General features: G+C 36.3%; 1 protein-coding gene across 1 annotated transcript in view; it reads left to right on the forward strand.

Moving 5' to 3' along the window:
• Positions 1 to 2,053: 2,053 nt before the first annotated feature.
• The window catches only part of DSG3 (desmoglein 3), a 50,066-nt gene continuing 26,592 nt past the window's right edge, over positions 2,054 to 25,527 (forward strand). Inside the window, exons 1-5 of the mRNA XM_056823840.1 lie at positions 2,054 to 2,315; positions 15,453 to 15,488; positions 15,951 to 16,082; positions 17,355 to 17,510; positions 17,683 to 17,827. Coding sequence (XP_056679818.1) covers positions 2,268 to 2,315; positions 15,453 to 15,488; positions 15,951 to 16,082; positions 17,355 to 17,510; positions 17,683 to 17,827 — 517 coding nt within the window. The 5' untranslated portion in view covers positions 2,054 to 2,267. The remainder of the gene's footprint in view (positions 2,316 to 15,452; positions 15,489 to 15,950; positions 16,083 to 17,354; positions 17,511 to 17,682; positions 17,828 to 25,527) is intronic.

The following is a 25,527-nucleotide window of genomic DNA, read 5'->3' on the forward strand; positions in this document are numbered from 1 at the left end:
CCACAGCAGCTCAGTAAGACACAAGGCTTTACTTCATCTAGAAAGCAGTTGGGGAAACAATTTACAATAACTAAAAGAAAACAAAAGCAGTCAGATATTGCAAAGATAACATAAAATTACATACAGAATATAAAAAGCCAGAAAGAGGTTTCTGACCAACATTTCTTGGTAGAATCATAGGATCAATGACCTCAAAAGAGATGAGACCCTAGAGGCCAGCTTCTTTTAGAGATGAGGAACCATTTCATTTAAAGGTGAAGAAATTGAGGCATAGAGAGAGGAAGTCACCAGCTATTGCTGGAAGTGGGTATTATATTGATAGTAATGGAAAGAGCAACAAAGCACAGGGGCTCACGGACAAGAGAGATGTCATAGAGCAGGTGGAGAGGGAAAGATGGAGGATGGAAGGAAGAAGAAGAAAAAGAAGAAGGAGGAGGAGGAGGAAGAGAGGGGCAGAGAGAGAAGAGAAGAGAAGAGAAGAGAAGAGAAGAGAAGAGAAGAGAAGAGAAGAGAAGAGAAGAGAAGAGAAGAGAAGAGAAGAGAAGAGAAGAGAAGAGAAGAGAAGAGAACTTCTCAAAATTAACATTTTTTCCCACCAAATTAAGATTGGGCTTTGCAAATCTTTGTGTCCCTCCAATTCCCTAAGGGAGGAAATAGGTCCCATTTCCTTAGGAATATAAATATGAGTCTCTCAAATTTAATCCAGAATTCAAACCACTGGCTGCAACAAATCCTCTGAGAAGAACTTTCTATTTCTAAATTCTCATAATACTGATCACTAAAAAATCCTGTGATATCTTCTACCAGTCCATATCACCTCACCACTATCTGTATCTTTCTTTGTAAACAACCAAAAGACACAAGCCTGTTTTTAAGATTTTTTTAAGAGAGTTATCTAGGCTTCCATCTTTCCATAACAGATTTTTTTTTGAAAATTTAAAATGAAAAACTACATAGCCAATCACTTTCCTTATCCTAGATGAGAATATTGCCAAAAAATGTGGTTGTAATGCTGGAAAAACCTGCAAAAAACCTCAAGCCTGTTCTTGTGATATTTCCAGTTTAAGCTGGCAGCCTCCAAAGACTCACAGATGAGCTAATTCTCCTGTTCAAATCAACCAGACCCTCCTCCCAAAAGCTTTGTCTCCTATTCTGAGCTCCAGAGCTGAAACAAGAAAGACTTGGGCAACCTGGAAAGGAAAAGAGGCAAGTAAGCAAAGATGATCCAGGTCAAAGACTAGGCTAGAGATCCCTTTATATCCTTATGATTTTGTAATTAAATAGTTGCCTGTAGCTAGAAAAACTTCAGGCAACAATTACCTTGTTACTTTCACCTATAATTCCAAATGTTTCCAAAGTAGTGCACAAGTTTCTATTTCAATTTTGTGTCTGATCATTTACTAATGTAATAAAATCAATGAAATAAGTGTAAAATGTGGCCACTCAATTACAATAATGATACTAGTTTACATCAATGTAGCATTTTAAAGTTTACAAAGTACTTAAATATATTATCTTCAAAATATATTTTGTTTTCACAAAAATCCACACAGATATGTTACTTCAGGTATTATTTGCCCTATTTTACAGAAGAGAAAACTGAGCCTCAGAGGATTTTAGTAACTGGCCCATAGTCACAGAGTTAGTAAATGCTGTAACAGAATTTTCAAATTCAGATCTTCTGACTTCAAGGCCAGAGTTCTTCCACTATCTTTCTGGTTCCTTGAATGCTGAATTTTTAAAAAACCTTTGCTTGAAGCTTGTATTTCATTTAACTTTTCGTCCCCTAAAGGTACTTCTGTTGTGTATATATACATATATATATCTCCAAATTTTACATGGAAATATAATGGGGCCGGGGGGTTAAGTTTAACCAAAAGGAGAAACTTGGCATCTTCTTTTACATTGTGATCAAGGTTGGCTTCTTCATTTCCAAGTGATAAATTTATTATTCACCTGGCATCTTCTTATTATACTTTGTCTTCAGCCCATGAAATTTCCTTTCAGCTTCCTTCAAAGGATTCCATTCACAAGAAATTGAGGTGTGTCTAAGGTTTTACCTGGGAGCAAAATGATGCAAGTCTTTCAGGTGAGACCAACCCAGGGTTTTAGGGTGGAGAATCACATAGCAACTCCATGTGCTCACACTAGGAGAAAGAAGACACACTGCTGAGATCCAGCATTTTCCAGGTTTTCTTTTCAAGAGGTTCAAATACTAGGACTGAAACAGCTACTCTGGGATTTGTTCACAGGAGAAATCAGAAATCATGGACTGGCTTGCTTTAAGAACTGTGGGAGTTCTGGTCATTTTAATGGTAAGTTTTCCCTTTCCCCCACTAATTACAACCTGTCCCTTCTACATTAATTACTTCTTTTGGGGGGATGATTATGTTGAAATTTGGGGTTCTACTGCTGAGGGAAATCTATAAAATTAGCACTTTGCCAATGAACAATGTATCACAGCACTTTTAAAAGTTGAGTTTAACAATATTATTTTGTTTTTGCTTTTCATTTGGATGTTATAATTCTCAGTTTTAAAATAAGCCAGAGAAAAATGTCTATTCTGAAAATTACCTTAAAGCATTTCTTCAATTTCAATGTTTTCTATAGAGGAAATTTGTTAAAATCCTAATACCAAGCTACAAAAAAAGCTGACTTCTTCACTTTTTTCTAAAAGAAATGCCTTGGTCATCCAAACAGCAACTTGTAGATGAATCTTAGGAATTAAAGGGAATTTAGACATCAGCTAGTCCAATCTCCAGCCTAGGGCATGTATCCTTTCTAGGATATCTCCTACAACTGATCAATTAATTTTCATAGTTGCCTATGACCAGATATCTTATGTGTCTGTTCCTGACTCTTGAGATATTTTTTTAAGAAATTCAAGATCACAGTTGGAATTATCTTTAAATCAATGCTTTGTTTTATTGAAATTTGAAATATAGCCAGTACCCCCAATGAGGGAAGCATATTTGAAATCAGGAAGACCTGAGGTCCAATTCAGCTTCAAACACTTACTAAATGTATGACCTTGGGCAAGTAATTTGACCTCTGCCAGCTTTAGTTTTCTCAGTCATAAAATGAGAATAATAGTAGGACCCACCTCCCAGCCTTGTTGTGAGGACAAAATGAAATAATATTTGTAAAATATGCTTAGCACATGGTAAGTGCTATCTAAATGTTTATTCGCTTCCCTTCTCTTGCAATTGGATACAGGAGTAAAGAAGTTATTCTAGCAATAATGTTTTTATAAAATATAATAAGCATGCACTGAGAAGACACCATTGTGCAAATGCCAAACATTTTCTTACAGGAAAGGCCTAGAGAAGTCCAAGAGTTTTGACCCATTTTTCTAAAGGTAGTTTGTGTTTTGCATTTTCGTTACATACCTGTGTTTCTATATCTGCAGAGACTCAGAAAGAGATATACATGGTATAGGTATAAATATGCAGGGTATTCCAAAAGTCTTGAACTTCATTAAGCTTAAAACCTCACTAAGGCTCTTTGAACACCCTGAACAATATATCTATAAATGACAGATAGGTAGATAAACAGGAGTGTGCAGGGGCCAGCTTATATGGACTCTCAAAAGCCAAAGGTTGGATTTTCAGAGTGAATAGTTATGCCTTAAGACAGTGATAGAGAAAGTGTTAATAATGAAGATTAAACTTTTTTTATATTCCACTATTCATGTACTACAACACGCTTGCCATATCCTAGACAATGGGCATCCACTTTATCCATGGTTTTGTTACCAAAGAAAGTATTGTCATAAATATTTCAGAGTATGTGTGTTCTTTATTTTAACAGTGACTCTTTCAGGGTATATGCATAACTGTGGCATTTCTGAATCAAAGAGTATGGACCTCTTATCACTTTCACCACATCCTGAATTGCTTCCCAGAGCTTTTTTTTAAATGAATTCACCATACCACCAAGAAGATGCATTGGTGTGACTGCCTTCCATAGCCCTCTAATACTCTAATGTCCTCATCTTTTGTCATCTTTGCTCTTCTTTTCTTCCTTCCTTACTTCTTAATGAAGAATAGACTTAAAAGTATAGTAGGCACATATATTTTACTAGAGCTCAATGTTAAATATTTACCAATACATCTCTGAATATAAATATAGAATAAGGGTTTCTATATACATATAAATAAATCATATATATATATATGAATATCTGATCTCTGTTCCATTTTCTAACTCTAAACTAAAAACATACTAGTTTAGATATTGTTTATCTATATATTATTAATTAACCATTGTCTTTTGTTAGAAAAAAGTTGCTTAGCTGTGGGATATCAATAAAGTGCTTTGTAAACGTCAAAATATTATTTAAATATTGGTTATTATTATCATGAATAAATCATGAATTAAATCAATAGCCACATAATCTAGCTTTTCTACTGACTTGGTTTATAGATTTCTAGTTGGAAGAGACATCAGAAGCCATCTAATCCAGTCCTCTCACTTCACAGATGAGGAAACTAAGGCCAAATAACTAGTTTTAAGTTATATGAGTAGTAGGTGGTAGAGCCTTGATTAGAATTGAAGTCTTTTGTCTCCAAACCAAGGGCTCTTCCACAATATTACTCTGAGCCCCAGGAAAAAAAAAATCTTTTGTATCCATAAAACTAGAATAACTAGACAGATATGTAGTGACAAATTTTGGCTGAAAAAAATTACTTTACTATTACAAGAACTTCTGATAATAAAAGGGGATGCTTTTTTAAGACAGTAAATTATCTTTGGAAGTGTTTACACAAAAGTTATATTTGGGTCTAAAGTTGACTCCCCAACAGTTAGATTCACTAATTCTAGTATTATAATCCTGTTGTTGTTAGCTCACATTTATCTGCTTCCCAAGAATGTTATAGAAAGAACTATAACAGTTTAATGGTCTTTCCCAGGACTTCCAAAAAGTCAAGTACTAAGCAAACTACAGCTGGCCACAAAACCAAAGTGCCCAGGTCAATAATTATCTCATCTATATAATATATAAATGTTTACAACATTTTAAGGTTTCTAAAGCATTCTCCATTCAACAACCCTGTAAGGGAAGTATACAAGGTTTAGTATCTTCATTTTACATATAAGGAAACTGAGGTTTAGAAAACTAGAACTAAGGATAAAAGTTACAAGAATGCAAACTTCCACCCAATTTAAGGAAGAGCTTTATAACAATTAGAATTGCCCTATAATTCCAAGATCTATCTAAAGGGTCCTCTGGCACTGAATGTGTTTAAGCAGAGGCTAGACGGCTATTTGTCAAAAACACTGTAAAGAAAACTTTCATTTCATGGGAGGTTGGATTCCTTTCTAGCTCTAAGATTCTATGATTTTTCAATTGCGTAAAGGGCTTATTGAGTACCCTCTGGGCCAAATAATTTGGGATTTAAGAAATAGAAAAGTAGCTATAAAGAAAAATAGTCTAAATATAAAACTAGCAGTTAAAAATTAAGTAATATGGAATACTCAATTGTATGGTAAAATCTATAAATTCAGTAGGAATCAAATAGAAAAGAGATGAACCACCAGGCTTGAGTGATTCAAGTTGGAGTTCACAGGCTATGGCCTGGTCCTAGTGACCCTCTTCTTATAATCTTAAGCAAGTCATTCTACTTCTTTTGGGTCTAGTTTCTTCATTTGTCAAGCAGGGATGATTATCTATTCCCTACCTACCTACATCAAAGAGCAGACAGGTGAAGAAAATGAGATTAGCTTTTGCAAAAGATGTTTTCAAAAGCATAGGGTGCTATGCAAAATATTTTCATGAATATTGCCTTTTATTATAATGAATGGCAATAATAATGATGATGATAATGAAAATGTCAACTCCTCCAATAATCTATTGTTTTCAATGACCATGAATATTGTGCTATCTTGACAAGAAATTAAGCCTAGCATGATCTCAGTTTTCCAAGAACAAAGAAGACATTTTTTAAAGGCAATTGTGAAGTTAATGATAGTGAGAACTGGCAGAAAGAACAAAAGGTGTAATTTAAGTCAACCTGGGTGTGGAAATTTGACAGTATGTCAAATTTTGAGTCCTATTCAATATTTCAACTTTCAATTCTACAGTGCAATCATCTCCAAAAAATTTAGATCCTACACCCTATGATTAGAAAATGCTTAAGTATAGATCTCCAATATGTGCATACTTGCTAAGTATACATTTATAAATTATATATGTGTTGTTCTAATGACTGTGCATATTATAAAACTTACACAAAGCACAGAAATTTAGAAAGGTAATGATGAAATATTTGATTCTTGATTCAGTGAGGAGCCATTAGAATTTATTAAGGTAGGACAGTGATATAGTTAGGCTTGTTCATTCAGAATATAATTGTTGTAGGGATGTGAATTATGCATTGGAAAGGGGAAAGACTTGAGCCAAGGAAACCAATTAGTAAGCCATTGCAATCGTTCAAATAAGGGATGAAGAGTGACTGAAATGAAGTGGTGACTTTGTGAGCAGAGAGAAAGATATGACTCAGGGAAGTTGCAGAGGTAGAAATAACAAAATTTGACAGTTGATTGGATATGTTTGGTGAGGGAAAATGAGGAGTTGCAATAATGTCAAGGTTTCAAACCTTGGAAACTCAAAACATGGTGTTGTCTTCAACAGAAATAAAGCAATTTGGAAGAGAACTGTGAGATTAGAAGAAAGTTAATGTAATCGCAACCTGTTAATTCCTGTTCATCTGATGCTACTTTCTTACACACACACACACACACACACACACACACACACACACACACAGTAGGAATGTCAATCTGCAGTTAAAAAGACACCTTTCCAAAACTTCTTATCTTATCCAAATTAATCAGTATATTTCTTAATTCATTCCTACAACACACATATACAAAGTGTTTAGAGTCTTATCAGACATTCCTCCAGACTATGGAGCCCATTGAAAAAGGACATATGGTAGGCCATGAGGTGATAGATGGAAGACAGGATATGGAGATCCCAGGATGAGGCGGATATAACAAGAAATTTGTCCTGCGTTAACTAGTGAAATTGTCTGGGTTGAGTACACCTTGTAGAGCTCACCCACAACCTGTTCAGAGCAGTTAGAGAGGTAAGGTAGGGAAGGGTTTAAGGGGGTGGTGTGGTTATATATGAGATAGGTGCCCAGTTAGCTTTGAAGAGAAAGGTAGGATGCAGCACATCTTTCTACCCTCACTCTGGTTGATCACATATGCCTTGGGGGCGGGGGGGGGGGGATTGACTGCTTCCCCCTGGGATTATAATATATATTTACACTTTGGAGACACCTTACTTGCAGAATAATTAGGTATAGAAGGAAAAATCAATCTCCCTCATGCTGAAGAAAACCATACTATTTGTTAAGAGGGCTTTTTTTTTTGTTTTTTCAAATACATTTCCAACTGGAAATGTACATATCTAAAAATAAGCATTTAGGGGTAAAATCACTTATCTATTTAAAAATGTTTATGCTGTATAGACAGGGCACTCATCTCCAACTAAATGTTTTGTACTAAAAAAACATAGAATGTATTTTTGCCAAATACTTTGTCAAAAAGCACGGGAATTTTTAGGGAATTTAAATTTCAGTGTTCTATTTACAAAATTAGATTAAGTTCAGAGTTTCTGTGGCACAAAGGAAAGAGGAATAAGTTTGGAATTTAGAGAGAGGACTCTTCTAAAATCCTGTTTAACCATGTTTGACCTGGATAACCTTGGTCAAATCATTTTACCTTTCTAGAACTCAATATACTCATCTGTAAAATGAAGCAATGATTTCTAAGCTCAAATTTTTTCTTGCTCCAAATCTGTGATCAGAAGTAGTTTGATGTGCCAAAATTCTGATTAATTATTTTTAAAATTTGGGCAAAACTTATTCTAATAATGATATGAAAATATACTTCTTCCCTCCTCTACTCCTTTGCACAGATCAGAGAGAAGAGTAGAGAAAGGAATGCCTACCGATGTGGAACTTTGCAAATATTGCCATCTTTTTTTAGTGTATTAATCAGTTTTTTTTTTGCTAAAAAATTTTTCCTCTTCCCTTTTAAAAAAATTCATTGCTATAAAGTATGGCTCTCAGAGTGGGAAGAGAGAGGAGGATATGGGGAAAATTTTAAAACAATGTAAAAACAAAAGATATTAATAAATTTTCTTTTTTATTACAAAAACAAATACCTAGGCTTAAAAATGGGGGGGGGGGGGATTGTAGATGTATGGAATTTTACATCTGAAAGAAATCACAGGTTTATAAAATTCAGGGGTCTCCAAAGTGGAAATGATGACCTCCTGGAGGAGTTGGTCTGACCTTAAGGGTTGTGTCATCAATCAGCTGACAAGAGGATGAGCTGCATCTCATTCTCTCCTAGAAAATCTATAATAAAACATCTCCTACACAATTAAACTGATTCCTTACACACCACTTTGCCCATTCCGAGTTAGTTGTAGGTTCCTCGGGTGCCTTAGTTATAAGCTAATCACAACCCAGACACCTGCAGTAGCAATTGCCTCCCTCCATCACACCCATGCCCTGCTCATTTCTTGGGGAAGGGCTTTGGACCCCAGGGCAGTTGCTAGTAGGAAATTGTTGCTGGTAGGAAATTCTCTTCCCCATTTTATCTTGTGTTTTGGACAAGACAAAATGAATCAGACTGGATGAGCAGTTGTGGATAGGTTGTGACAGCTCTTTTTCTCCAAATGTTCCCTTTTTCCTAACTTCCTTGACTCAGTTGAAGAAACCACCTTTCTTCCAGGTTCACAGCTTGAATGCCACCTCAGACTCCTCAGTCTTCCCCCATTCCACAAATTAATCATTTGCAAAACCATCATTTCCATTTTCAGATCTCTTACATCTGTCCCCTTCTCTCCACTCACATAGCACTCATCACCTATTCAGGCCCTCATCACCTTTCAACAGAACTACTGCAATTTCCTTCTAGTTGGTTCTCTTGACTGGCCTCTGTCCTCCCTAATCCTTTCTTCACACACCTGTCATACCTCCTAAAGCTCAAGTCAGAACATGTCCTCTGCTCTCAATAATATCCAGTAGCTCCCTATTGGCTCTAGGATCAAATATTTCATCTTTAACTCATCTTCTTTTGTCATATTTATACATAATAATCAGTATGGTTAGACTTGTATATGCATAATTTATACATTTATATATTTATATTTGCTTAATGACTTTTACTGATAGGATGCATGATCAAAATGTTTGGAGGCCACTGGTCCAATATGATGCCCTCATTTTACAGATGAGTAAACTGAGGCCCAGATAAGTCAATAAGGTTCATATAGCTAATAAATAGCATGGTCAGAATTCAAATCCAGGTCCACCCCATCATTATATACTTTATTAAAGAGTTTTTATTCCAAATCTCTCATCAAGATAAGGAGCCTGAGATACAAAGAAGTAAAATGACTCACAGTTTACCCACACTTAAATAGATGGTTAGAGTGAAATTTGACACTGTAACCCAGGTTGGTTTCAAATGTCTTAGGCTTATAATCATAGAATTATAGGATTCAGAGCTAAAAGAGAAGTTGGAAAATATGTGTTGTCCAACCTTCTTATTTAAGAGCTAAGGGAACTGAGGGCTAGAAATATTGAGTGATTTGCTAGTTACAAAGAGTAAGTAGTAAGGGGTAGAGCTCAGATTTCAAAAAATGAAGAGAGGGAGGGAAGAAGAAAAAAAGAAAAGGAAGTAAGAAGAGAGGAAAGACTCTCTTTTTCATGCTGAGAGTTTAAGAGGAGATTTTTTTAATAACAACACAAAAAGACAAAACCCAAACTCATGCAGAGATTCCAAATAATCCTTCCTGATTTAAGCCAAAGTATAGGCAAGACTGAAATAGTTGTAATAGTTTCCATTTCGTGAACATGCATAGACAAAGCCTTTCTTAAACACGGTGCCTCAGGTGAAAAGAACATAATCATCTACATATTCAAAACCATAGACCTTATCAATGCTCCTTTTACCAAAACAACTTAAGGACACATTATTTCCAAGCAAAAGATACTGAATTAAACAGCATGACAAAATAAATGTGAAGGAAAACTCTGCTCTCCTACACATATGGGGTACACTCTTCCAGAGATCATCCTATCATGAAAGGAAAAAGAATACATTCTGGCCCCATGTGTAAAGAGTGCCTAGAGACAATTAGAGCATAGCATAGAGATGGCACATTCATTTAACAACTATTTACAGTCAGGCATTATGCTAGATGTTATGATAAAAAAGACAAAAAGGAAACAGCGCCTGCCCTCAAAGAACTTACTTTTGATTAGGAGAAAACAACATTTACACAGATTAGTAAATACAAAATATATTGTTGTTGTTGTTCAGTTGTGTCTGATTCTTTGTGACCCCATCTGGGATTTTCTTGGCAAAGATACTGAAGTGGTTTGCTGCATCCTTCTCTAGCTCATTTTACAGATGAGGAAACTGAGGCAAAAGGGGTTAAGTGAATTTCCCAGTAGGACACAACTAGTAAGTGTCTGAGGCCAGATTTGAACTCAGGAAGATGAGATGAATACAGGCCAGCCCTAGCACTCTTTCTACTTCAACACTTAGAAGCACAAAATATATACAAGGTAAATATTAAACAATATTGGGAAGTAGAGGCACTGACAACTAAAGGAATGAGGATAGACCTCCTATAGGATTCTGGAACACTCTTCATTAGTCTCTATAGAGAGCTATTAATCTGCAGATATGGAATGTTCTATAGGCTCACAGTATCAGATGGTTTTGCTATTCTTAAAAGAGAATGTGTTATGAAAGGAGATCTTGAATATCCTCCACATTCAGGCAACTTTCTGTAGCTCCCTGTCTCTCCCACCTTTTCTGCTACGTTGTTGCCATATGGATTTTTTTAATCATTTAAGAGAGGGACTTTCAGCTCTTTTTAGCACATAAACAGGGATGTCTTACTATTTTGTAAATTTAAACAGCATAACCCCAGCCTCAAGAGACGATCCAAGAGACAAGCACTCAAGCTTCAGTTAAATCTGTTTTTAAATCCTTTGCTTCTCTGGGAGATCAGTCCCTTATCTGACAGATTTTTTTTGTTCCTTCTAATTGCTGTCTTTTCCCCTGATGTCAATAGTATTCCATTCCCCTAAGGAGCTTCAATGAGGCAGACTAGAAGAGCAAGAAGTTTGGAGCTAAGGACTAGGTTACTTTGGCTCCTATACTCCTGACATCAACAAAATCGCTGTCCTTCCTATACATTCAATAGAATTGTTGTGGTAGTGGTGGTGGTAGGGCTTTCAATTGCTGCTATTGTCCTTATGACTGTGAAATGCATTTCTGTGGAAGCGTTGGCATGATCATTTTAGTTCCTGTTTCTTCCTTTCTAGTCATAGAAGCATCCAGGGTTCACTGGGGATACTAATAGACATAGAGCTCTAAACTGGCTACATTTATCATTCCTGATGATTTGAAAATCTTTCCTTTAAATATGAGTTTCTGTTCAACACTTTTAATGGATGATATCCTTAGGATCCTGGAGTTACTATCCTTTTAATCTTGGTTCTGATCTCAATCTCAGATATTCCAGCCTATCAGCCTCTTGAGAGTTAATTAACTCTACTGTAATTAGATTAATATCTACTTCAAACTGATCAGTAGTCTGATCCAAAAGCATCTGCTTATTAAACAGGGGGGTCTGTGGATGAATGGAATAATCCCTGGCCTAATGAATCCAAGGCCTCCCTTCCATTACAAACACATTAAGTGAAACTTACTCAATTTTCCATGTTTTATCTTTCCTTTGGACATTTCATAGGAATATTGGTTTGGTGATTTGTGGGAATTTTCTTTTTTAAGGATTGATAAACCACCCATTTCCACAAAGGATTTGAAATGGTCTCAAAATAAATTTTACTTTATGTACCGAGAGGAAAAAAATCTGATCCTCTGGGTGGTATCAGTGTAAGCATGTCTCATAGTTTGTGGGTGATGAGTCTTCTACTTCTTCCAGTAAAAAGAACTGTATTACCCTGGGCTTTTTTCCCAAGGACTTAATAGGAGGAGATTACCATATGGTTGCTCAATAAAGCGCAGCAGAGGTGAGACACAGACATGACTAGACCTGGTATAACCATATTTCCTAGTTTTTATTCAGAATGATTTAAACCAGTCTCTTAAATATGAACTACAGCTTACTCTTTTTGTCATGTTCAGGAGCAACTAAACTGGACCACATTTTAAAATCTAAAATGTTTCTCATCTTAGCCTTCTTTTCCCCATTGCTCCTCATGGAACCACTAATTTTTGGTGCTTGTTTCTATGAATAAATTTTCCCCAACAATTTAAGCTGTTCCCCTTTAACTTAGATAATCATTAAACCAATTAGTATTCAATTAAAATGCTTAGCACCTTGCTAAGTTCTGTGGTGAATGTAGAATAGTAAAAGATATAGTACTTGTTCTTGAATCTGGTTGGGGAGATAAGATCCATACACCTAAATTAATGGCAAACAATACAAAATACCTATGTCGGTATTAAAGGGTGTGGGACAGATTAGATATATTGTAGGAATTCGGTGAAGGAGGAGATTAATGATGACTATAATGCCATGCCAAGATTCTGAGAAGACAAAAGCTGATCTTTGAAGGATAGCTAGACTTTCAATGAGAGGAAGAAGAAGAAAATAAGCATGGAGACAGATATGAAAAGAGTGCATTCCAGGAACAAAGAACCAGCAGTTCTATGATTCATTATTCTCTAGGTTTTCTTCCTCTTTAAAAAAAAAAAGGCCATAAGTCTCAAAATCTCTAGGCTTTTAAATGTATATTGTTCATTTTAATAAAAACTAATTATAAGGAAAATTCTTGGAATACTACGAGTAGACATGATCCTACCTTTGACATTGTTAGTAGTGGTATGACCCTGGGAAAATCACAGTGTACTCTCTGTGCCTCAGTTTCCACATCTGTAAAATATTGGGTTGGATTTAATGGCCCTAGGATCCCTCTGACCATTAAATCTATGATTCTTTGCTGTGGATACTTGCTCCTCTAATGCATATCCCCATCCTATATACCTATACTCACTCCTCCTGAGTGATTTATTTTGTTAATGCCTCACCTACCCCACATCCTCCAAAGAGGATCTATTCAATACACTTGGAGGCCTTTTTCTTCATCTCTGTTTGTTTGTTTCAACATTTAATCAGTACCAATGTAATAACTGGGCTGTCTGTGGGCCATCTCTCACTCTCGGTCCATGATTGGCCCATTTCCTTTTCTTATCTAACATTTCATTGATGCCATGAGAGGTTCCTTGATGTAGTAGAAAGAGGAACTGGGCTGAAACCCACCTCTGCTACTTTCTAGCTCTGGGACCTTGGGCAAGTCAATTAATCTCTTTAGGCCTCAGTTTTCTCATATGAAAAATAAGATGGTTTGGCCAGATAATATATTAGATCCTTTCTTGCTCTAAAGCAATCATATCTTTAGCAGTCTGTTAGAGAAGCCCCCCCCCCCAATTATTCTTCTGAGATTGTGTTGCTTCGTTATTCTAAGTCATACACTATCATCAAGAGATTTTTAGAGAAAGCAAAACGGAAGGAATAAGCCTTTATATAGAACCTCTTATGTACCAGGTACTACGCTAAGCACTTTACAAATATGGTAAAATATCAGTGTTTTGAAGGGGTGAGTTACAGGATATAACTAAGTGGCTTAAAGGATTGAAAGCCAGCTAGATACAGGAGGTCCTGGATTCAAATCTGACCGTAGATACTTCCCTAGTTGTGTGACCTTGAGTAAGTCACTTAGCCCCCATTGCCTAGCCCTTACTGATCTTCTGCCTTGGAACCAATACACAGTATTGATCTAAGACAGAAGGTAAGGGCTAAAAAAGAAGTGAATCATATCAAGGAAGACTGAAAGCACTTCCCATTTTCCCAACTGCAACCTAGTCAACTGCTTTCCTCCTATGCAATTCTTGGTCCAGCTTATTGTCCATCTATGCCTATGTAATATGTGTGCATGTATAGGTGGACTAGTTTTTAAAACTGCTCATCCAACTGTATGTCATAATAAGCATAAACATAATTAACAGTTATAGTGTGCTTTAAGGTTTATAAAGCACTTTAAGTATATCTTATTTTATCCTCACAACTCTGAGAGGTAAGCGCTATTATTATATCCCTTTTTAAGTGATTTGCCCAAGTCACAGCCCAATACCTGAGGCAGGATTCAATCTCGAGTCTTCCTGACTCCATGTCCAGTGCTCTATTATCCACTGTGCCATTTAGCTGCCTACCTGACTCATAATCTGGGCAATGGGCATTCTTCATCTACTTGTTTGCTTCAAATAGTTTGGATGGATACTATGAATAACAGATTGGCAAACACATGACAAACTACATATTTTGTGATTTCCAAAGGATATGATCATCTTTCATTTTGCCCTGACCTTAACCAACTAACTACATTCCTCACCCACCAATATCCTGAAAATATCTCTCTCCACCCTGAATTCCACTAATCTTCAATAAGAAATAGTCAACATAAGGGGACAGCTTGGTTGCTCAGTGGATGGAGAGCCAGGCCCAGAGACAGGGGTCCTAGGTTCTAATCTAGTCTCAGACACTTCCTAGCTGTCTGACCCTGGGCAAGTCACTTAACCCCCATTGCCTAGCCCTTACCACTCTTCTGCCTTGGAGTCAATATATGTTATTGAGTCTAAGACAGAAGGTAAGGGTTTTAAAAAAAAAATAATCAACATAATCTTTAAGCCTGCCTTTTACTACAACATGAAGGTGGCTTTGAATTTTAATAATCCCCTTTGGCACTTACATTAAGACATTCATCATAATCACACTCTCCTTTGGCTCACTGGTTTCAGAAGTCCATTTTTATTTAGAAGGCAGTAAGAAATTGGCGCATTCAAGAATCAGACTGCTGGGCATACTTTTGCAAAGTCAATTAAGTTATTTCCTTTATTATTAAAATTATCCTTGTCAGAGTAAAGAACAGGAAGAACTTGCTCCTGGGGACATATCTCATTTCCTGGCAATGACTTCTCTTCAAATCTTGCTCATCAAAAACCCACACCCTGTGAAATAGACATCTGGAAAGACATCATAGCAGAGAGTGACCTTGGATTCAAGGTCTGCCTCTTTACACATAGACTATGTGATCCTGGACAAGTCAGTTAACTTCTCGATGCCCCTAGACACTACTCTAATCTTAAAGTTACATACAAGTTGCTGACCTATGATAATGGAAGGAATTTCCACACTAGAAGTTCCTTATAGTGATGAAATCACTGATCCCTTCCAAAACATCCCATAACTTCTAGAGTATGTGTGTATTGTGGAAGGGAGTTATAGGTATAAAAACATGCAGGTGTATACAAAATCATAATAATGACTACAGTTCTTTTCCTATTTTTAAGAACACAAATTCATTTTAATTTTTTTTCAATGCTTGCAGGTGGTGGTGGAGGTCAACTGTACATTCTGGGTAGAGGTAATGTATGAATGAATTATTTTGACTGAAGGTGTTAAATCATATAAAAAAACAAAAATATATAGAAAAAAATAACAGATCATTCAAGCTGAAAAATTCATGGTAGTAAAAGTTTTTATTAAATTTGTCAAATTTCTAAACAATATTTACAAATCAGATTTCTATCCACATCCATACTATAATTCATCAAATGCATTCTTCCTTTTAATTATTATCATTATCATTATCTTCCTAAACAAGTATATTAAATGCCTTCTGTGCACTCAGAAGTGTACAAAAAGGAAAGAAAGCCTCTGATCTCAAGGGGCTTTTAACTATATAAAAATATTTATGTTTACTGACGAGATAGACAAACACTTGATCTTGGATCTTTAGGAGTTTACAGATTTCCCCAACATAGCATCAGGATGTATACATTCAGATGGAACCTTTTTAAATTTGCTTTTGGATTTTTTGAATAAGGTAAAAGGACAAAATGAAGAAGATGGCACAGCATTGCAGAAGCCCCTCAGAAGATATAAACGTGAATGGGTTAAATTTGCAAAACCCTGTCGAGAAGGAGAAGACAATTCAAAGAAAAATCCAATTGCTACTGTAAGTAATATATGCAATAGAAGTATAGTTACCAAAAAAGGTTAGATTGACAAGGAAATAATGGGAAATGTTAGATTTATTGAACATTTAAAATAATAGACAATATTGTTTGAGAACCTCCCAAGCAGTGAATCCTGGCTTGGTATGGAGAAGTCCTTTATCTGTTTCATATTTCAGTTGGGGGATGAAGACATTTAAATGAAGCCAATAGGGAAAGTTGCAAGGCTGAATATGGTTAAATGACAAAATTAATATTATCAATAATAATTGCTGTGGAATTTCAGGGAAGGGGAGAAGCTATATGCACTGGTGTGATCCATAAATGTCTATGGGAGATGGGGTACTTAAGCTGCTCCTGAGAGAATGGGTAGAATTTTGGTGACTGGAGGTGAAGTTCTGAGGAAGTCACATGAGCAAAAATTAGTTGGAATTGAAACTGTGCATAGGATATGAGGGAGAAAAGAAGGAGAATGATCAGGTTGGAACAGAAGGACCAGAAGGCTAGTGCTGAGGAATAGTAAAATAGAATTGGTTAAATAGGGCAGACTCAGATTATAGAGGACATCAAATATTAGAATAAAAGGCATTTTGTAGTCTGACTGAATCCTGCCATCACATTCTATTACTTGGCTACTACCACATAGGAATTAATGAGTCTTGGCAAGGCTATATTACTGTATATAACGGGTCTATATTTGACCTCATAGGCAATTTAGCTTAATCCCTTCATTTTACAGATGAAGAAACTGAATAAATCCAAAGAGTAATTTGGCCAGAATGCCATAAGTAGCATACATCAGAAGCGGACTTTGAAGTTAAGTCCTCTGTCTAGAATCAATACTCTATACATGGCCTCCTTTCCCTTCTCTACATTTAACCCCTTGGGCCTTCAACCATAGACATTTTTAAATGCTTTTAAATAATTGAAATATCTGCACACATTTAAAATCTCCCTGACCTGTCCTTAACCTATAATTATGAGCATATTCTCGAGACCCCTAGTTCTAATACACAAAGGTCCCCTAAAAAGTCAAAATGTTATGAATGAAAAATGACTGGTCCTTTCTTGTCATCTTAATATATTAAGTTCTTTAAGTTCCTCAGCACTTGGACATAGTAAGAGCAAAGACTATTGCCAAATGAAGAAGGGGGTGATGAATCAGTCTACAATGAGAGGTGTTGGAGGTGGGGGTGGTGCAGAGAGGAGAAAGAAAGGGCTTTGTAAATTTTTTTTAAACTGTGATCCCTATAATTGTTCATGTTTTGTTGCAGATTAGTTCAGATTATCAAAAACATCAGAAAATTACATATCGTATCACTGGAAAAGGAATTGACCAGCCTCCTTATAATGTCTTCGTTGTTAACCCCAGAACTGGAGAAATTAATATAACACAAATAGTTGATCGAGAAGCAACCCCAATGTTCCTGGTAAGTAACACCTCAATATTCTGAAATTCCCTACAATTAAAAAAAAAGGATATTGGTGCTTGCATAATAATGTACAATTGATCAGTTAATTAACCTATAAACTATAGTATTTGCCAGTTAAGAGTCAGGCGCATTTCCTCTGATTGTGGATGCCATTTTCATTTTCTTCTAGATCACCTGCCAGGCTTTGGATGAATGGGGAAGAGACGTAGAGAATCATCTTGTACTTACAGTTAAAATTTTAGACATCAATGACAATCTTCCAGTATTTTCACAAAGCACATTCTTGGGTGAAATTGAAGAAAACAGTGCTGCAAGTAAGTCTTCAGCAGGACCTTCCATTCTAGAGTTCATTCCCAAACCAGGCAGCACTGTAGCAAGATCGTTGTATATAACAAACTGCAATCTTATTTCCCAGAATAGCCCAGTGATCGTAATAAAGAAATATTTTTCTAATTTTACAAAGAAGGAGGTTAGATGAAGTGTAATTTACCTAGGATCACACAGTAAGAATGTCTTTGGACTCTTGAATTCCAAATTCATACCTCTAATGGATGAGCAACACTCTCTTTGGATTATAATAATAACATCATTGCATATTATCAGTAGGTTATATGTATTTATGTAAGTTTGTGTATGTACACATACAGAGAGACAGAGAGAGAGGAGAGAGAGAGAGAGAGAGAGAGAGAGAGAGAGAGAGAGAGAGAGAGAGGAGGGGGAAAGGGAAAGAAGGAGGGGGAGATGGGCAGCTAGATACAGGAGGTCCTGGATTCAAATCTGCCCATAGACACTTGCTATACGTATACATGGATACACAGTGGATAGAGTGCTAGGCCTGAAGTTAGGAAAAACTGAGTTCAAATCTAGCCTCAGATACTCGCTAGCTGGGTCACCCCAGGTAAGTCACTTAACCCCATTTCCTCAGTTGTCTCAACTGTAAAATGAGTTGGAGAAAGTAACAGCAAACCATTCCAAGATCCAAGAAAACTCTAAATGGGGTTACAAAAAGTGAAATACAACTGAAACAACTGGACAAATATATATATATACATATATATATATTTATATATATACACATACATACACACAGTACCTGTATGAGAGGCAGAATGCCTTCTCTTCAAGTCCTGCACATTTAAAATCCATTTATTTTAAATAAGCATTTGTATTTCTAAACATGAAGAGGCAATGTAAAGCAGTGGCTAGAGGGCCTGGCTTGGAACCAGGAAGACCCAATTTCAAGTATTGATTCTGTTATGTACTAGCTGTATGACTATGAGCAAGTGACTCTCCATTCCCTAGGCAACTCTCTACCACCAAGTTGCAAAGAAATTGCCAATCTGCACTAATGAAGGCAATTTCCTTACCAAGAACTCCCTATGCTAAGGTCTATCCTGATCCCTCTGATTTTTGGAGCTCTTTCCTTCTTCAAATGACCTCATATTTATTTAGCTATGTATCTATCAAATCAAGTCAGTAAACACTTAGTAAGAACCTAAAATGTATCAAAGGGATGGGGGGGGGGTGGTGGAGAAAGGGAGATATCATGCAAACAACTATATAAAAAGAAAATTTGTACAAGGTAATAGAAATAATCTAGAGGGAAGACTAGCAATATCAAGGACTTGGGAAAGGCCTCTTGTGGAAGGCAGATTTTTATCTGAGACTTGAAAGAAGCCAGGACACAGAAATAAGGAAGGAGAAAATTCTAGGCATAGGGGATGGCCAGTGAAAACACAGAGTGAAGAGATAGAGTGTTTTGTAAAAGAAGGTCAGAATCAGTGGATTATAGAGTGAATGGAGATAAGAAGTAGCCTGATTCTGGAGGGTTTTAAAAGCCAAACAGAGGATTTTATATTCATATAACAAACTTTATGTGTCATAAATTTTACTTTCATCCATCAATATATTTTACATTTGTACATCAATATAAATTTATTTATTGTATATTTTATCTTGGCAGTTATATGAAATTCAGACCAAGGAAAATAGGGAGGAGGAGGAAATAAGAAACTCTAAATGGTTTTCGTAATTTGCTTTGCATTAGTCCTGTTCTAAGAGGGTAAAGAGAAGCTACTGGATTGTTTTAATGAATTATAAGATTAGAAAGGGACTGTGCCTGTTGATCTTAGTTTGTATTGTGACCAGCAGAAAATAGCCCCTGAGATGAGTATGTTTTTAAAAGTAAGAAGGAGCAATGAATTTGATGTCCAGGAGCCAATAATTCTGTCCTGATACAAGATCAGAAATTATAGTCAGGTTTCTTGGTAGTACTGCCAAAGAAAGTAAAACAGATAGTCTATCAGGAGACTTAATTAAATATTTGACTAGTCAAAGTGGTTTGCTCGAAGGGCACATCGCAGAGTGAGATATTTTAGAACCTGTGGGAAAAACACAATTAACTGGGTAATCTGGTTACCTGAGGCTGTGAGTAATATGATGGCAGCCTGCTGAAAGTATAACCTGAACTTTGGTGGCTTTGGTTTCTGTTGAAAAATAGTAGGTGAGAGGGAAGAAAAAAATTGTGACCATTTTATCATTAGCCCATCAGTAAAGGCATGACGGGACTACTACCTGAAAGAATAGGACTTGCGTTTATCAAAATGCCTGGCACGTAGTAGGTCCTTAATAAATCCTAGCTGACAGACTGACAATAACCAAGGTAGGGTGAAAAGGGCTTTGCAACAGAGTATCAAATTAAAAGGGTGGTGACAGTTCTTATACTATTCAACAACATAAAAGCAACAGTTTAGCACGTACTTAGTAAGAGTAATTAAAGTAAGAAATTTCAGATGGTGCTTTCAGTTAGCTTCTCTCCCAACTCTGATTCAACTTTGGTATGCCAAACTTAGTCCTATATGATTTGTATTACTTGCCCTAAATACAAAAAAATAAGGATGGGGTACAATGAAGGACTCTCTTTTTGAGAGGACTTTGTAAAATAAAAGCATATTATATATATATATGTGTATATATATTAGTATATGTGTACACATTATACATGCATAAATGCATTATATTTTTTAACGGCAGAAACAATCACAGCACATACAGGTCTTTTTTTTTTATAAGGGGTACTGCAGATTGCCTCCCTCTTTCCATAAGGAGTGCTTTAGAGCTTGTTTCAGCTCTGAAGAGCCAGGTGTTAAGTTTCAGTGTGACAATTTATACTTTGGAAATCAGAACATTCTACAAGTTATGAGTTGATTTATTATTCTGTGGATTGATTAGACTTAAAGTGATAGAGAAAATGTTAGTGATACACATTAAACTTAAAGATGTCATGTATGATTTTTTTTTTAGGAGACCTGGTTGTTAATCACTTACTAATATACCTTTGGGTATAGAGTTTAGGAAAGGTTCAGTCATCAACTGATAGTAAATCAAAAAGGGTCTCCTTCAGGTATGGGTTGGATTACATGACCTGAAAATGACCTAGAGATTCAGTGATTTGTGACTTGACAGCAGGAGGTGGCGATCATCCAGTTCTCAGGATGATACTACAATCGATGACCCCAGTATGTCAAAACCAAATATAAACATAACAGAGTCATTGGCAACCATAAAGGTGAAACCTTTCTTCAAAGAGGGAACAAAGAAAGTAACATGCTTTGAGAGTAAAACATCTTTTGGCAGTTATCTAGCCCAATTCCCTCATTTTGCAGATGAAGAAGCTGAGGCCTGCCAAGGATGAATAACTTGCTCATTAATAACTGGTTTGGGTAATTAGTTTCTAGGGATACTAGGAAACTAATGGTTATAGTTTCTCAGATCAAATGCTCATTTTTAGTTATAGCTAGTTCTCCTTGGCTATGCCCAAGTAAAAGGCAGAAGAGTTACACATTCATCTAAAGAATGAAAGGACAGGGTCAGCTAAGTGGCTCAGGGGATAGAGAGGCAGGCCAGGAGGTGAGAGGTTCTGGGTTCAAGTACTTCCTAGCTGTGTGACCCTGGGCAAATCATTTAACCCCGATTGCCTAGCCCTTACTGCTCTTCCTGCTTTGAAACAAATACTTAGTATAGATTGTAAGACAAAAGATAAGCATTTTTGGTTGGTTGTTTTGTTTTTGTTTTTTAGAGAGAGGGCACTAGAAAAGAGAAACCATCTGACAATAATCCCCTTTGGTCCCATGCATCCTGAAGTTTCCAGGCAGAATTTAAAAAGCATAATCTTCCTCTTTATTAAATTGTGCAAGACCTAATTGGCTTGAGTGGGCTGTTGCAAGATTTATATATCTGGGATACATGTTTTCCAAGTGAAGAATGAGAGTCAAGGCTGTTGGTTAAATGGAGTAATTAAAGGCTTTTGCTTTTAACAAAGCCTACAGCTAAATTCAAGACAATTTAAAGTCTGTGTCACATGGAATGCAAAGCTATAATCATAGAAGGTTTTGAAGACGATTATTAGTTTGGCCTGGGTTGTATGAAGAGAGAGAAATTATGATAATAAATAAAAATGGAGTAGATTATAGGACATGTTAGAGTAAAACATTCCCTCTAGGAAGTAAATACATCACCTAGAAATGCCATTTTTTCTCATTCGATGTAGTGTTAAAAATCTATTTGAGGAAGTTGACATTGGAAATCATGGATGTTAGACATTCTTTAAGTCACCCCTGGCGACTATGAATCTCCCTCTAGAGTGACTGGGCTGGTTGTTGAATGAACTGAATCAGAAGACAAATAGATAGACAAGACAGGGTTTATTCCACACAAACCTATGGGTCAGGTATTATGCTAAGAGCTAGGGATACAAACATAAGCAAACAAGATAGCCCTTGACTTCAGGGAACTTACATTCTAATGAGGGAAGACAACACATACAAGTACGCTGCTAAGTGTGGTTCTCTACACCACGGTGTGAAGATGACTAAGAAGTGGCAAGGAGATGGAAGTCTAGGCCCTGGCAAGATAAGACAAGACAAAATCTTACCTTTCAAAGTGTGTGTCGTGGGCAAGGAGGAGGCAAAAGGTTATATCCAAGGTTGCAGTGGGAGAGAGGTGAGAATAATGACCATAGAACAGAAGGTATGGTGTGGGGACAGCTGGGAAGGAGAAAGGATGCCTGTACCTAGGCAAGATAAGATAAAGGGGGGGGGATGCTTAGCTATTCCAAGGGCCAGCCCTACCAATCGATTCCACATATATCTCCCCTTTCTTTGAGCTCCTACAACACTCCTTGTATCTGCCACTCATTGGGCACTAAGTCACCAACTGCTTATATGGTGCTATTTCAGTCTTGATATGTGAATATCTTTTGGTCTGTCCCCTCCCCACTCCCAAGCTATAAATTCCTCATGGGCAAAAGAGTATATTCCTTTTGTATTTGCTATCTTTTCTATATTCCTGCTACCCAACTATGTAAAAGAAAAATACTAGGCAGCAATCTTCTGAGCCAAAATGACTTTATTGTAAGAGTTGTAAATGACAAAGTCAGGGTCTCTAGACACATTCTGCATGGTCTAAGAAGAACCCCAAAGTTTTCAGCTGGACATGTATTTGAACCTTTTGCAACAAAATCGGATTACACAAACCCCCCTTAATAAAAGGCTGGGGTGAGGGAAGGGGGTGAGCAACTACATCTCATTTTCCTTTGAAAGTAGAGCAGACTTAATTTGGTTGCCCTGAAGACCAGGCAATTGTAATTCTCATTGAAGTGGGTCCAGAAACTGAATTCCCTCTTTCAAGAAGGTGAGGTTTGTCCTATATCTTTTCTACAGAGGAGATGACATAGCCATCAATTCCATGTCTGGTGATAATGAGGATAGCCAAGGGTATTCTGTGGCTTCAAGGTCAATATGACTCCACAGTCTCCGAAATTCCTGGATATATTCCAGGATGCTGAAGGCATGTGCAAACTCCCTTTGGCAGGCTACTTTTGCAAGGCATTTCCTTATGTTTTAAGGCCATAGATTACTGATTCTTATACACAGTTATTCAATTAATAACTGAAATTATTAAATATTATTAAATCTATAGATATATAAGATATATAGATATAGATATAGATAGATAGATAGATAAATTTATCACTAAAATGCTGAAAATCTAATGGCATTAACATGTGGAGGGCATAAAGCTGTAAAGAAGCATTAAACAATGAATATAAACTTAAGTTGCTTAATTAAATTACCCTTTACACTGAGCACAAGTAATGCCATGCCGCACACCATATTAAAAAAATCCACTTATAGCATCAAATTGAATTCCTTGAATGTGGAGTATTGAATCTGCAAAATCACAACAATTCCTAAGTCCAATAAAATCTGAATTCAAGCCATTCCTGTCCCTTGAAGTAAGAATTTGCTAAAGATTATAACAGGGTGACAAACAACTGCATTGATATAAAAGCACATTTACAATCATAATTTAACCAAAAAAAGATAGCCATAAGGATACTTCTATTTGACTTGAATTCCATTCTTTACACATTTATTAAGTGCCTGGCATGTGCTAAGCAATGTGCTAGAAGTTAGGGAATGTGCAGAGTTTACATAAGACAGCCCCTGTCCTTGTGGAAATTATAGCCTCAGCTCTGACACATTTACAAATAACTGTGGCGTACAATAAGGAAACAAACATAGCAGAAACGAGGCACAAAGTGATATATGAGATCTAAAACTAGAAGGTCATTGTCCACTGGTAAAATCAAAGTCTTCATGGGAAAAACATTCAAAGTAAAAGAAATGGAGGCAGTTGGAGTAGAGTTACCCTTAGAATTAGTTAGACCTGAATTCCAGTTCCAAACAAATAGATGAGTGTCACCTACCCACAGTCAGGTTACAGATCTACAGATCCACCAAAATGCTGGGTTTAAAAATTATTTTCTATTTCATCCAAGTCCCAGAGAGTGTGACTGAGTCTCCTTAGCCAATTCCAATACACTTTCTTCAAAACATTTCATTTCTTCCCATGTTTTTTTTCATTCCTTCCAAATTGACTTCAGTATTTTTCTGCCTAGCTTATATGTCTTTAATTTGATTTGAGCAATGTTCTCAACTTATAAAGGTATCAGCATCTTGTTAGTTACTTTAAGTGGGATGGGATGAGAAGTTATAGAGTGATTCCATCAACCCCTACTGTTACACAGAGAAGGTACCACTCTACATTGGTAAAGGAAGTTTCCTCACGTGGGAGCTCAATATCAATAAAATATCATACCCAGTTCCTATCCCTCTGTATGTAGAATGTGTTCATATGAATTTACAAAATGTACTTTTTGTAGGAAAAAAGATTAAAACAAATCTTTCTCATGGATTACTTAAATTAAATCTTCCTGACATTATGATAAATGAAATTCTTTAGTAACCTTCATTTTATTACTTGAAACCTCCAAGTAATTCCTCAATTATCCCTTTTTCTTTTTAAAAATTATCTTTATAACTAACTAGAAAATGTTTTCTTTCATTGTTCAAATAATACTTCAACTCTTCATTTCATTTTACTGGTATAGATAAAACTCTCATGTATTCAAAGTCACAATACTATTAAGACACATTGGATGTAAAATCATGCTTCTAACAAAACTAGTCCTCGGTGTTCTTGCTAGTGTACCAAAATCAGCTATAGAAACAGTGAACATGGCAGGTGTAATCTTAATTGATTGTGCAATCAGAGGTGAAATGACTTGCCCAGAGTCACCATCAGATATATGTCACAGGCAGGGCTCAAACAGTTCTGACTTCTAGAGCAACAGTCTATCACTACACCAGGTTATGTACATCCTTCTTTATAAATGTTCATAAATTCAGCTCATCTGACACTCAAAATATCAGGGTTGGAAGGGACCTCAGAAGTACTCTAAACTACCCATCCCTCAACAAGGCTCTCCTTTATGCCATCCCCAATAGAAGTTCATCTAATCTTTACTTAAAGCATTCTTGATCTTCCCATGCTACTTTTTCAGCTCCCCAGATCCCATGCCTTTAAGAGCTTTTAAAATATGACTCAGTGAACTCCTGAGTATAGTGATATATCCACAAAGCAATATGTTATAAAACAAAAGGCATTTTTA

The sequence above is a fragment of the Monodelphis domestica genome, chromosome 3, assembly GCF_027887165.1.
Source record: "Monodelphis domestica isolate mMonDom1 chromosome 3, mMonDom1.pri, whole genome shotgun sequence".
In the NCBI taxonomy this organism is placed as follows: domain Eukaryota; kingdom Metazoa; phylum Chordata; class Mammalia; order Didelphimorphia; family Didelphidae; genus Monodelphis; species Monodelphis domestica.